General features: G+C 43.4%; 1 protein-coding gene across 1 annotated transcript; it reads right to left on the bottom strand.

Moving 5' to 3' along the window:
• Positions 1 to 810: 810 nt before the first annotated feature.
• T265_06408 (hypothetical protein) lies at positions 811 to 10,802 on the bottom strand (the record flags this gene model as incomplete). The annotated part of the gene is made up of 5 exons (XM_009171666.1): positions 811 to 1,038; positions 2,361 to 2,431; positions 7,750 to 7,899; positions 7,943 to 8,276; positions 10,677 to 10,802. Coding segments are annotated over 5 exons (738 nt in total).
• Positions 10,803 to 11,458: the final 656 nt, after the last annotated feature.

The following is an 11,458-nucleotide window of genomic DNA, read 5'->3' as shown; positions in this document are numbered from 1 at the left end:
TAACATTAAATGTTGACTTAGCCGATTCCCCTAAGTACATGACCAAACGATACTGCTCACTCCTGTTTAGAGAAGTAAAATTTAATGCAATATCAAAGAACCCTGGGGAAGTTTACCAGTAGAAATCCACCCAACAGCGTTAAGTTTGACCATACTGGATTATTCCCTCAAACGGGCAACATGGGAAACAAATGAAGTGTTTTGAACTAGAATGATTGCTTTACACCCTGGCGATCAATATTTCTATAGCACATGATGAAAGTGAGCTGTTCGTCGACGTACATTGTGCGGAAGACTTGCATGTGCTCCCAAAAAGTTCGTATTACCTTGGAAATTCTGGAGCGAGCTTGCAAGATGATTTCATATAATAATCGAAATTCCGTCAAAACTAGCTACTTATACCGTTACATTACTTTGCCTCCTGCTACAGATAATCAAACACTCGGCGAGAGAAACTGCGAGCTGGATTTAGACGAAGACGAGTAAACATTTACAGATCACGTTCAAGATCTAATTGGAAGATAAGTGCAGGACACCACATGCTTAGCAAGCCATGAACAAAATCCCGTATTCTATCTCGTATGGTTTTACTGAGTGGTAAAAGTGTCAGTTGTTGTCATCTGTCTTCTGGTTATAAAAATAATCTTGTTCCATTCTGACCTCAACAACCAACAACCAGAATAAACAGCATGGGTTGTCGCCCCGCATTGAAAATAAAGGCCCAGAGATCACAAGTGCCTACCGTTCTCACAGAGCTAGCACAGCAACGAGCCCAACCAAACCATAGAGACAAAGGCAAAACAGTTTTGGGAGATTTTTAAATAAAGAGCTAAACATACAAAAATAGATAAATCTTGTTAGTTGGCATCCACATTACTCTCCGTTAGTACTTTTGCTTTTTTTGCATGAGACCGAGCTACGACCGACTTGAGAAACGCACTGGGCTCGATTTTGTGGTGATGCCTCAGGGTCCAGCGCTCCAACTGTAACCGCTCTGATTGTCCGACACGGAAAAGAGCCATTTCAAGATTGTCAAATCTGTGGACGGGAGAACAGATGATGCTGAAAAGTGGTCATCTGGTTGACTCGACCCGCACGAGGCACAAGTACGAGAATTTAAGCGGTTTCATCGGGTCACATGTAGTGTCAGTCGTATTCAAACTCATAAATGGATGAATCTTTGGAAAGCGACTAAACCTGGCTGCCGTCACCGTTAACACCAACAGACATCTGGTTGGAAAAAGTCTAACTGATGGCTATCCTGTGTTGGATTAGATGGTAACACATACAGTCATGGAAACAAAGCACGACAAGATGTTTAACTGGCTCAAAAGCATTGGTCTTAGGAATCGCTTCACGCTAGGCAAATAACGAAGAAATCCAAGTTCACAATCCAAAGCTAACAAGGTAGTCCAGTCCACCGAAATTCGAGCAATGGGTGCTTCTGGCCCTCAAGAACAGATACGTGCTGTAGAAGTATGAAATTAAGATGGACAGTCATTCAGTTGGAGCCCCCTTTCGGTGCCTAGCTGTCATGCCACCCGAGGGAAGCACGAGGGCTGGGATACTGCCAAGTTGCCCAAGCCTAGATGGAGAGGTCGGGTTCGAACCATGGACCAGCCAACCAGTAAATTCGCGCTCTAACCACTGAGCAATCTCGCCGCAACAGAGATAAACCAGGTATGAAGATATAGTTGTTCCAGTTGCTACAGTTTCGTAGACCAAGGATAAGGAGTGACAACAGCAAGTGGGAGGTGATGGTCCAGTAGGTTCATTGAAGTTGAATCGTTCTGGTTCTGATAAAGCATTAACTGGAACAGCATCCCATTGACGGATAGGAGCACGAGCTGCCGTGTTGCAATACTATATTTGTCAGAAATGACATACATTCAGCTGCTGTCGCAACAAATGCGAGACTCCGTTTGTTGACCCATCCCAAAGTTGTATCCATGACACGATTTGAACCGCACCATTATGCGCAAAAATACCCAAGCAAGATGTTGCGTCTATTCTCCTCCATGTGACTCGTTTGTGCATTATGGGCCCTTCACTTCTGAAGTTCAAATTTCTGATATCCATAAGGGCGTTTGTTTATTCGATAGTGACGCGGTTGACAAGTGTTCGAAACCGTAACGGTTTTCTTTTACGGTCGCTATTTAGATTCATCAAGTGAAATCCCACGGTGTCTTCTTGAAGGGACGCACACCGTAATGGTAATTACTATCATTTCTAGTCGGAGAACTAACAGAGAGCAGGATTCGTGAAGCTGAATAAGTATGTCCAAAAACCGCCAGTCAACATTCAGTTCAGGTCAACGATCACGTGGGGGCACAGAGATTTCGGTCACACAAAGTACGTACTTGCCGGTTGAGTGTAGCGTGTCTTGGCGACTGGCATTCAAAGCAGCGTCCATTACGGATTTGAGTCGTATCTGGAAGAAGAAAACACGGTAAACTAACTAAAGAAGTAGGGCAAATGTAATGAGGAAATCACTACAATAAAGTCTAGTGAGAACAATATAGTGGTGGTCGTGGTAAACAGCAACTACCTACAGGGCCACAGTAAGAGGATTACAGGGTAGCAGCAGTGACATCTCTCATGAAGAAGGAAGTCACTTGAATTTCTTGCTAGCTAGGAGTGATTTGAGCGACAACGACGTTATCAAACCTGGGGCTTATTGCTCTCTGAGTTACACACTGCTCCGTAGTCAAGAAGTGTGCAACAGATAATGAGCCTTGATATTTTACGCCTCGTGAGGTTAGTGTCAAACGCTATAATTTTCCTTCTTTGTTTCTCACGACGTTTCTCGAAACAAACGTTACTGTTATCCGTGACGGTGACACAGACACTTAGCAAAGGGCCTAGCTCAAAACCCATGGGAGATTTAGTACTTCTGGGCCAACCGCATCATCATAGACAATTCGTCGATCACCTCGTAAGGTTCTCACCGGTTGCTCACAGAACCCTTTTACTTGCTACTAGGAAAACCAGCTCCAAACGCAACTGAACTAAACGACCGCCAATGAAATAACCGTTTTCGTTGATATATTCAACTGATTGTTCTTCAATTATCCTTGACAGTTGAATTCTATTTTTAGAACCATTTTTGGCCTGCCTAGAACTTTTCGTGTAAGCTTTATAAGAAACCTGTTTTCGGCTGCACACATGCCTGTCCTCGCCAGTGTTCCATAGATCAGCTGATTCGCACGTTCATTGGCTTTCTGGTTTGGCTAAGCAAATCAGGGTGTCAAGGCTCGCGTTCAAGGAATTAAGAAGGTATTAAGAAAACTGTGGTCCACAACACTCGCACCAACGGATACACCCAGGCACATAGACAGGCGAGCCAAAATGTAAGAAAATAACCAGATAATTGGGTCCTTCGAAAACTAGGACGACAAACATCGGGAGACGGCTACAACGGATCTGTGTAAGTGTCATGACGGGGTTTCCCGACTCAAAAGCCACCTCGGGAAAACGTGCGATAGTAGTGGTGCCACAGGACTAAAAATTCATGGCCATCTTACACCGACGGTATGCGAGTACCCGAACTCCATGATGATCACAAAGCTGTTTGAACTACATTCGCTATATTAAGAAACCATAATTGAAATTGAACAGGCAGCCTGCTTGGTGAGTAGCATAGAATGCTGGTCTTGCGTGTTGTGGTGAACGGCCAACACCCACCTAGATGCTTCCACAAGCAAGGGTCACTCACACTAGATGTTAGAATGTTGAACCCCAACGAACAACGTCGGTCAACAAGATGAGAAAAACAAAGGATACGCTGAACATTCCGAGTGCGTCTACCATTAAAGATCCCACGATATTTAAATGTATTCCTTCAACTTAAACAACGGATATTATCTATTGTCTCAAAAAAAAACAATTTATCTTTTCCCCCGGTGACATGTTTTATCAACTCATGGTGTGGCGATTGCAACTTTCAACCTCGATGGGGAGCTCCAGCTGACTACAAAAACGCTGATCGACAAAGCACAACGACAGAAGCTTATGCGCAGAAGCCTACCACGCTCTAGTGGGACAGAATTCAGAAGGTTTCTTACAAACGACCACGGATTGTAAGCTATTAAACCTCTCCTAACACATTGTTTCTGATGAACATTCGACACAGCAGCAGTGAAACTCAGGCAGACACAAAACTCACTGACAAATGGTCATACTAAAAATTAGTGGTATATTATTACCCACTGAAATAGTACTGGGAATCAAACTTTGTCTAAGGTCCAGGTTCTTCAAAGTTAAAATTTAATGTGAACAAACAGCCTAATAGTCGATTTTTGATGTGTGTGAATGTCGAAAGACAACTTATTCTGAGCGGCGTTCACATTATTGATAATGTTATTTGATGAATATGAAACGAACCGCTGTGCAGTGAAGTCTCGAAAGTTAATGAAACTGAAGTCATGAAAATAGATGTTGTGCTAAAACGACTACCCAGTATCTTTCACAGATAAGACGATTGACCAGTCGCAAGCAAGATGACAGCCCAAAAACTGGACCTATATAGACTGTGCAGATTACCGATAGTTAGTAGACTTACGAAAAAAGCCACGCGGTTTCAGTTGACTTTGAGATAGACAAAACAATAAAAACCATCCAGTCCAACCGAAAAAAGCCATTTCCTTGGGTGTTAAAACGGTTTGGGTGTACGAGATTCACCAGGGGAATCTTAATGCTTCTCATAAAGATACTAATGAAGGCAGGGATGCTCTTAACTGAGAAGTTGTTCATTAGCAAACAAGAACTAAGCGGTTGCAGTTCATCAGGCACGAAACTAAATAACTCGTCTGCACACAGATTCTGAAAAGTGAACATTCTCATGCGTCCTCGTGAACTTTCTTGGCCGTTCATTGAATATTAAATAATAATAAACGAACAATCTAAATCGGTTCCACAACATTCCGTAGTAACCCTCACCTTCCATCAGATGCCGAGGAGGAGGTTGGACACCAGACCATAGAATACTCGCATGCTTCATCAGCATACACATTCACACCAGTATGTAACTGTGGTGCGCATTGCAGAACACATGATACATGCTCGTTTTACGTTACAGAACCCCTCATAACGTAAAACGGAAACCACAGAAAGGTTGAGTTAATGCTTCGCGCGCTCTAGCATAGAATCACATGGTTTGATCAAGATCAATCAACTCAAACAGGAGTTTCGAAACAACGGACCGACGCTCCGCGGAATCTGGGTTTTACGCCCAACCAAACGAAACGACGCTTTGCTCATGTCAACTGGTCAGAACTGATCAGTAAGACACATGACGCGCTGGATTCAATCACCTTGATCAATCAAGCGAAATCTTCCAAATGGTAGCTGTCAGTTTGGTTTCCTTTTCTCGTAATTTCTAGTTCTGATTTCTCCGCTCTTGAAGAAGGTCGTCCGCAGTGCCGGAAATGTCATGTAATAAACCTCAATATATTAGCACTGTGTTATTTCATCATGATCCAACCAATTCTAGCTCTTCTTTTGTAGCCACCCCCAAAACTATAAGTTGTTGGCTTGATTTCCATCCTACAGGTGTCTGAGCAAGTGCCGTTATTCAGTAAGGCAACGGAAGCGAAGTCCGTGGAGCTGAAATACACTGGACTCACGAGAACTACGTAACTAGTCCGAATGAGATTTTCAAAGTGTTTCTGGTGCCAAAGGGCACTCGAAAAGGTGAACAGGTAATCTTAACCCACTTAACGCCTTCGAGAAGAGAAAGCTCCAGAGGTTGTGAAGATGTCTGCCGAAAAGAAAACAACTCCATAAAGAGCGAAATCTATGCATCAGAGGTCAAAATGCAGCATTTCAAACAGTTCCTGAGCTAGTAATGGATAGGTCTTGACTTTGATGTGCAAGGCTAAACCAAGTCATCATTTTGAAGAATGTTTGCTAGTAACCAGGTATGACATGCCAATCATAGCTTCTTTTTCACGACATCATTACGGAAAACCTCGTTACCCTGGATTCAAGGTCAGCTAAACATCAATCCTGAATTTCCGAAATCCGCACACAATGAGTTAACACGACATTGGTGGTGAGGCTGTTGATGTATTAGTTATGCAAACTGAACAGCCATGAAAACCCCAAATACCAGAGGCTTGTCCTATTTCTCGATAAGATATGGTTAACATTCTCCCGTAAGTATGTGAGGTTTCTACCACCGAAAGCGACATGTGTAATTAAATCGTTGAAAGCCGCAGTTGTAGAAAAGGAAAAATCAAAGTTCGGTTGTTGTGTTTGGAGTCAGGAACCGATGCGACCAAAACTATTCAAGTTCAAGGTTCACATTAAAGCTCGTTGGATAGCTGTTTTGATGAAATGCACTTGCCAAAGAAGACTTGGAAGACCACTTGCATTGTAACTTATCGGTGTTGTTTTGAGACCATCACAAACCCTCAACGACCACACAATGTGCATTCTTCACTTCAACATGAGTAACCAAATGTATGAATAGAATGACGTTTGAGTTCGACGTAAGTTGTGCGCAATGCATAACACAGAACGATTTTATCAGGGATAACTGAAGCTCAAGACGTTTTGAGTTACGCTAACTAGATCGGGTAGGTCACTGGCCCGAAAAGACGATCAAAACCATGAGAAGAAACGTATCGCCTTGCGCTTACGGTAAAGGTCTGCCACTCCAAATTAGTCGGTTGAAATACGCTCTCGAAACCCCCTAAGCCCCCCATGAGTGTCCGTCGTTGAAAGGGCTTACAGACAAACTGCTTGCTTCCCCACAAAGGTAAAAAAAATCGTAAAACCAACACGTGCTCCTCCCTCATTTGTATTGGTGTACAAAATTATTTTAATTAAAAATGAGGATCGGTTAAACTCATTTTTGCGCGAGTCTTACTCAGGAGTAAACCGAAAACCTTTACAGTATGAGATAAAGGACTAGNGTAAACCGAAAACCTTTACAGTATGAGATGAAGGACTAGTAATAATCGATTTCTCCGGAGAGGACGATGCAAATGTTCCAAGTGGACACTGGCCAGTTGGCTATCAACGAGGCACGGCGTAAGTAACCGACATGAGAGAGGCACAGGGCGAAAAAGCTTAAAGATGGTTATTTCGACTGTAGTGACCTGGTCACTTGGCCAAAAGGGCCTCAGAACTGCTTGCTTCCCCACAAAGGTAAAAAAAATCGTAAAACCAACACGTGCTCCTCCCTCATTTGTATTGGTGTACAAAATTATTTTAATTAAAAATGAGGATCGGTTAAACTCATTTTTGCGCGAGTCTTACTCAGGAGTAAACCGAAAACCTTTACAGTATGAGATAAAGGACTAGTAATAAGCGATTTCTCACGGTCTCTAAAGAAGCCTATAAAACTGAATGACACACTTGCTCCAGTGAGTCGCTTGGAAACAACTAAGCAGACTAAAGGGCTACTGCCATAATCTCAGCAATCTATGGGAATATCCTCAAGAATGTGTTACTGGGTCTTGATGTTAAAATTCTATCGTAAGCCCTGACGTGCCAATCCTTCAACATAACAATGTGTTTGGCAACCGTAAACGGGTGACAAGCCTAGTTGCAAAAGTTCGCATGACTAAGCAACATCCTGAATCTCAAACATTTTCGGAGAAAATACACCTCGAGTACAAGTATAGTAGCGCCTAATGATTTGGAGGTCAAAGCTCACCCACGCAATCGTGTGATATGCGGCGCTGATGGTGTTGCTCCGTTTTTCAAAACAGCTCTACGTTTACGTTTACGAGCGAAACTTACCTGAAATACCCTTGCGGCTGTTGCCGCCATTCGCCCAGCTTGTGCTGATCCAACGCCAAGTAGATTATACATCAGTAAGTAGTACAAGGGCGCTTTCCTCCTCAGATCAACCACACAAGGATCAGCATCGAATACTTCGGTGAACGCATCCTTCAAAGTATAGGAGGAGTATCGGAGATGGAAGCACTCATACCTTATAAATAAGAGGTAGATCAACGCTTGCCAGTTGACGACGACCACTCCCCAAAGCCAGAGCCAACCATACCGGTAATTCTAGCTTTGACCCTGCTGGAACGTCAGTCTGGACCTGAACAGATGACTCCTCTGCAAGCGCTGTGTCTTGTGAACGGTGCTGGCCAAACGAGACATTTGTCGAATCAGACAATAGAAGAGGGGCCAGTCCAGGGAGAGAAACACGGAGGCGACAAGTGGTTCTCTCGCTGGATGCAAGTATATCGTCAATATTCAAATACGCTCCAGCATGTACTAGGGATAATGTCCAGTCGAAGTCGACAAACGAAGATGACCTGTGGACAAGAAAAAACCATACCGGATCTCAGGGTACGATAGTGGCATATTCAAAAGAATGCTTAACAAAGAATGTTTAAAGAACACCTAAATTTGGTGGCGGTAATGCACAGATTGGAAACTAGTTCGAAAAGTCCTAAGGACCAATGATAATCTCCAAATTCTGGAAGGACGGTGGTGCTTCTGAACACGTTACAGTTTAGCCATACGTGTGCCAGAGGGACACTGGCTTGCACCAAACCCTGATGTGCCTCCGCAAGAAATGAGTAACTCACCAAGAATAGCATCAAGAAACCCACAGTATTTGCCCGTTTTTTGCAATGTTTTTCATACTTTCCAGCTGCCAGACTGGTAAGAACCAAACCTAAACCACCCCCGAAACTCCTCTAGGGAAACTAAGCCTCCACAGTGACCATTGTGGCAGTTGACATGAAGCTTCTGTGATCGAAACGACAAAGCTTTACTTTTTCTGGTGCCAATAGCTAGGGTGAACCGATCCGCATCTGACCATTCACACTCCTTCAAAATTAGAGACAGAACCTTAATGTCATGTTGCCGTACATTCCAATCCGTGTACTACCAGGAAGTAACTACATTCGATAAATCTCCAGGTGCTCGTTGTAGAGGTTTTACTGTATCAACAATCATACAAATGTGCACAAGTGCATCAAAATAGCGACCATCAACATCAATTCAGAGTCTCAACAATCACGGCCATCAAACTAAACCATGGTAGTGCAAGTCACAAACAGCATATCTAAGCCCTTAAAGAAAATACTCAAACTGGCGATATTCGTAGAACCCAGCGAAATCGATGAGCCCTATGAAAGAACAGAATTCCAAAAGCGTTCCAACGCTTTGAAATATATCTCCTGCTAAAAATTTCCGCACACCAGACGCACTTCGTCCTTCATCAACCAATACACGTCAGTGTTGACACTAATGAAGGCATGGATAACAAGGATTCCGAGTTTTTTTCACACATTTGAAGACGTGTCTACTACATGGTTTTCCATACATACTGTCAGTGAACGGAAGTCATACCATAACACAAAATTTCTCGTGGATCTAAAAGAGGAACACTAGGAATCCCGAAGTACTTGACGTCACGGATAATACAAGTACTGTATGCAAACTCCTATGGGAGCTTACGACTTACATCGAGTTGTCGCCTGGTTTTACCACGTTCCGTGGTGAAAGGACTGTCCTCTCTCACCAGTCATCTTCAGTCTTATTATTGACGTGCTTATTTACTTTTGTGCCTGACTCTGAAACCTCAGTTTAAATGCTCCCCGAGAGTTCATTCAGGCATTGGATAAGCAAGTGTTTTTCTCCTTGGTTCAGATTAACCATAGATGTCATTTGAAATAATCTAAATTATTTTACCACAAAGTTTGACATGCACCTCACGATTGTGAAGTATGAAGTGCTGCTAGTTGAGATCAAACCTAAATCGCAAGCTTGAAGACCAGCCGACCGTCGTAACTTACCTCAGCAAATGTATAGGTTCCGGTGAACCGGCTGGAGGCGACGGCAGCACTCACCAACCTCCAACACCTAAGGCACCCGGGTGACGTCATTTCGTCTGTCAAGGGCAGTATATGCATAGTGACGGTGTGACCCAAAAAACATGGTCTCTGCGCGCTCAGGATGCACGAGAACTCTCGCCATTTGATCAGAGGTGTTTCCAAAGCATTGTCTAGTGGGAACATTGGATTCCCAAGACTGAATTGCCATATGCGAGCTTAGTGAGGAGTCCTCCCGCGATGGGTTACGCTAAGACGCGTGCTCCGCATGTCATGAGACTGTCCACTTCTTAGACTTTAAGAAGGAGTCCTCCCGCGATGGGTTACGCTAAGACGCGTGCTCCGCATGTCATGAGACTGTCCACTTCTTAGGACTGTTTCCGCTCAACCCTGTACTAAGTGCAAGCTACCAAAAAGTGGACAGTTTACTGCCTGGTGACAAAGTATCAAAACGCTAACCACTGGACTCATTCGAAATAACAAGTGACGACCCCCTGAACGAGGAATCCCACACTTAATTCAAAAATGGTTGATGACAGTGATGGACAACTTGATCACGCAGTCATTAGTGTTCAAGAATCAGAGCTGTCGCATTCAGTGCAAAGCTGCCAAGTTTCTGATTCTTTCAAACAACTCCAAATGACTACTTTATATTTAGGAAGATTATGGGTGGGTGGCACAAACAGCTGGTATTCAGTGTCACATTCGGATTCCCAAATTATGAGCATATAGCACCTGAATTTGTGGTGTAAACTGCACTCTAAAGACACAATTCAGTGTTGTGTGCAAACAAATACAAGAGCAATCTATGCAGAACTAATGAATACGGAAGGCCAATCAAACAAAAAGCAGCAAGGATGAAGGATGTCTTACATGCCGAATCGTGGTCAGAATGTCTAGCAGATCATCTGATTCAGCGAGTTTGGCATCCGAAGAGAGTCAAGCAAAATTACAATGGGAAAGGTGACCACGAACGACTAGACGGGCGTCCGGTTAGCTAAAAAAGAAAGCAGAACTAAGTGAATCATGACTCATTGTACTTGATTCTCCTATTACGCGTCGCACAAACCACTGAAAAGTGCTCCATTTGGTAAAGTCTTCATCGGCAGCGTGGCGCAGAATAGACAAGATATTCGTTATAAGCTCAATGGTATGAAAAACCACAAGCCAGTACTAGTGAATACCATACCAGTACAAAAACTGTAACAGAAGACGAAGCCATTGAACCGGTACAATATGCAAGGGTTCACAAAACCGGATGGTGCTATGCCACCTCTTATAGATGATGAAACAAAGTCTGTGTTCATCTGGTCCCGAGCTGTTCGTTCTGACATTTTCTAAGGTCATCATGTCATCATCATTTGAATCGACAGTGGGAAATAAATGCTGCAAAATCATTGTTCCAAAGCATTACTGTGAAAAAATAAGGGGCTGGGATGAATACCTAGTCCTGATCTGATGCAAGCATTCGAGGAAGTTAAGCCTCGGTCTGGAGAGAAAATGGTAAAGATGACTCCATTTAAATCGACTAACAGCCGCGATTCGGAGCATCTACCCCAAATTACATGAGGGACTACGGAATTCAGTCCGGAAGTTCGGTGGAACCATTGGTAGCCACACTTTTAGACCGCCCAAAAGAAACTCGACCTTATCGC

Source organism: Opisthorchis viverrini (genome assembly GCF_000715545.1).
Source record: "Opisthorchis viverrini unplaced genomic scaffold opera_v5_132, whole genome shotgun sequence".
NCBI classification, from domain to species: domain Eukaryota; kingdom Metazoa; phylum Platyhelminthes; class Trematoda; order Opisthorchiida; family Opisthorchiidae; genus Opisthorchis; species Opisthorchis viverrini.
Note: the sequence above shows the minus strand (reverse complement) of the source record. Positions and strands in the feature narration are given on the sequence as shown.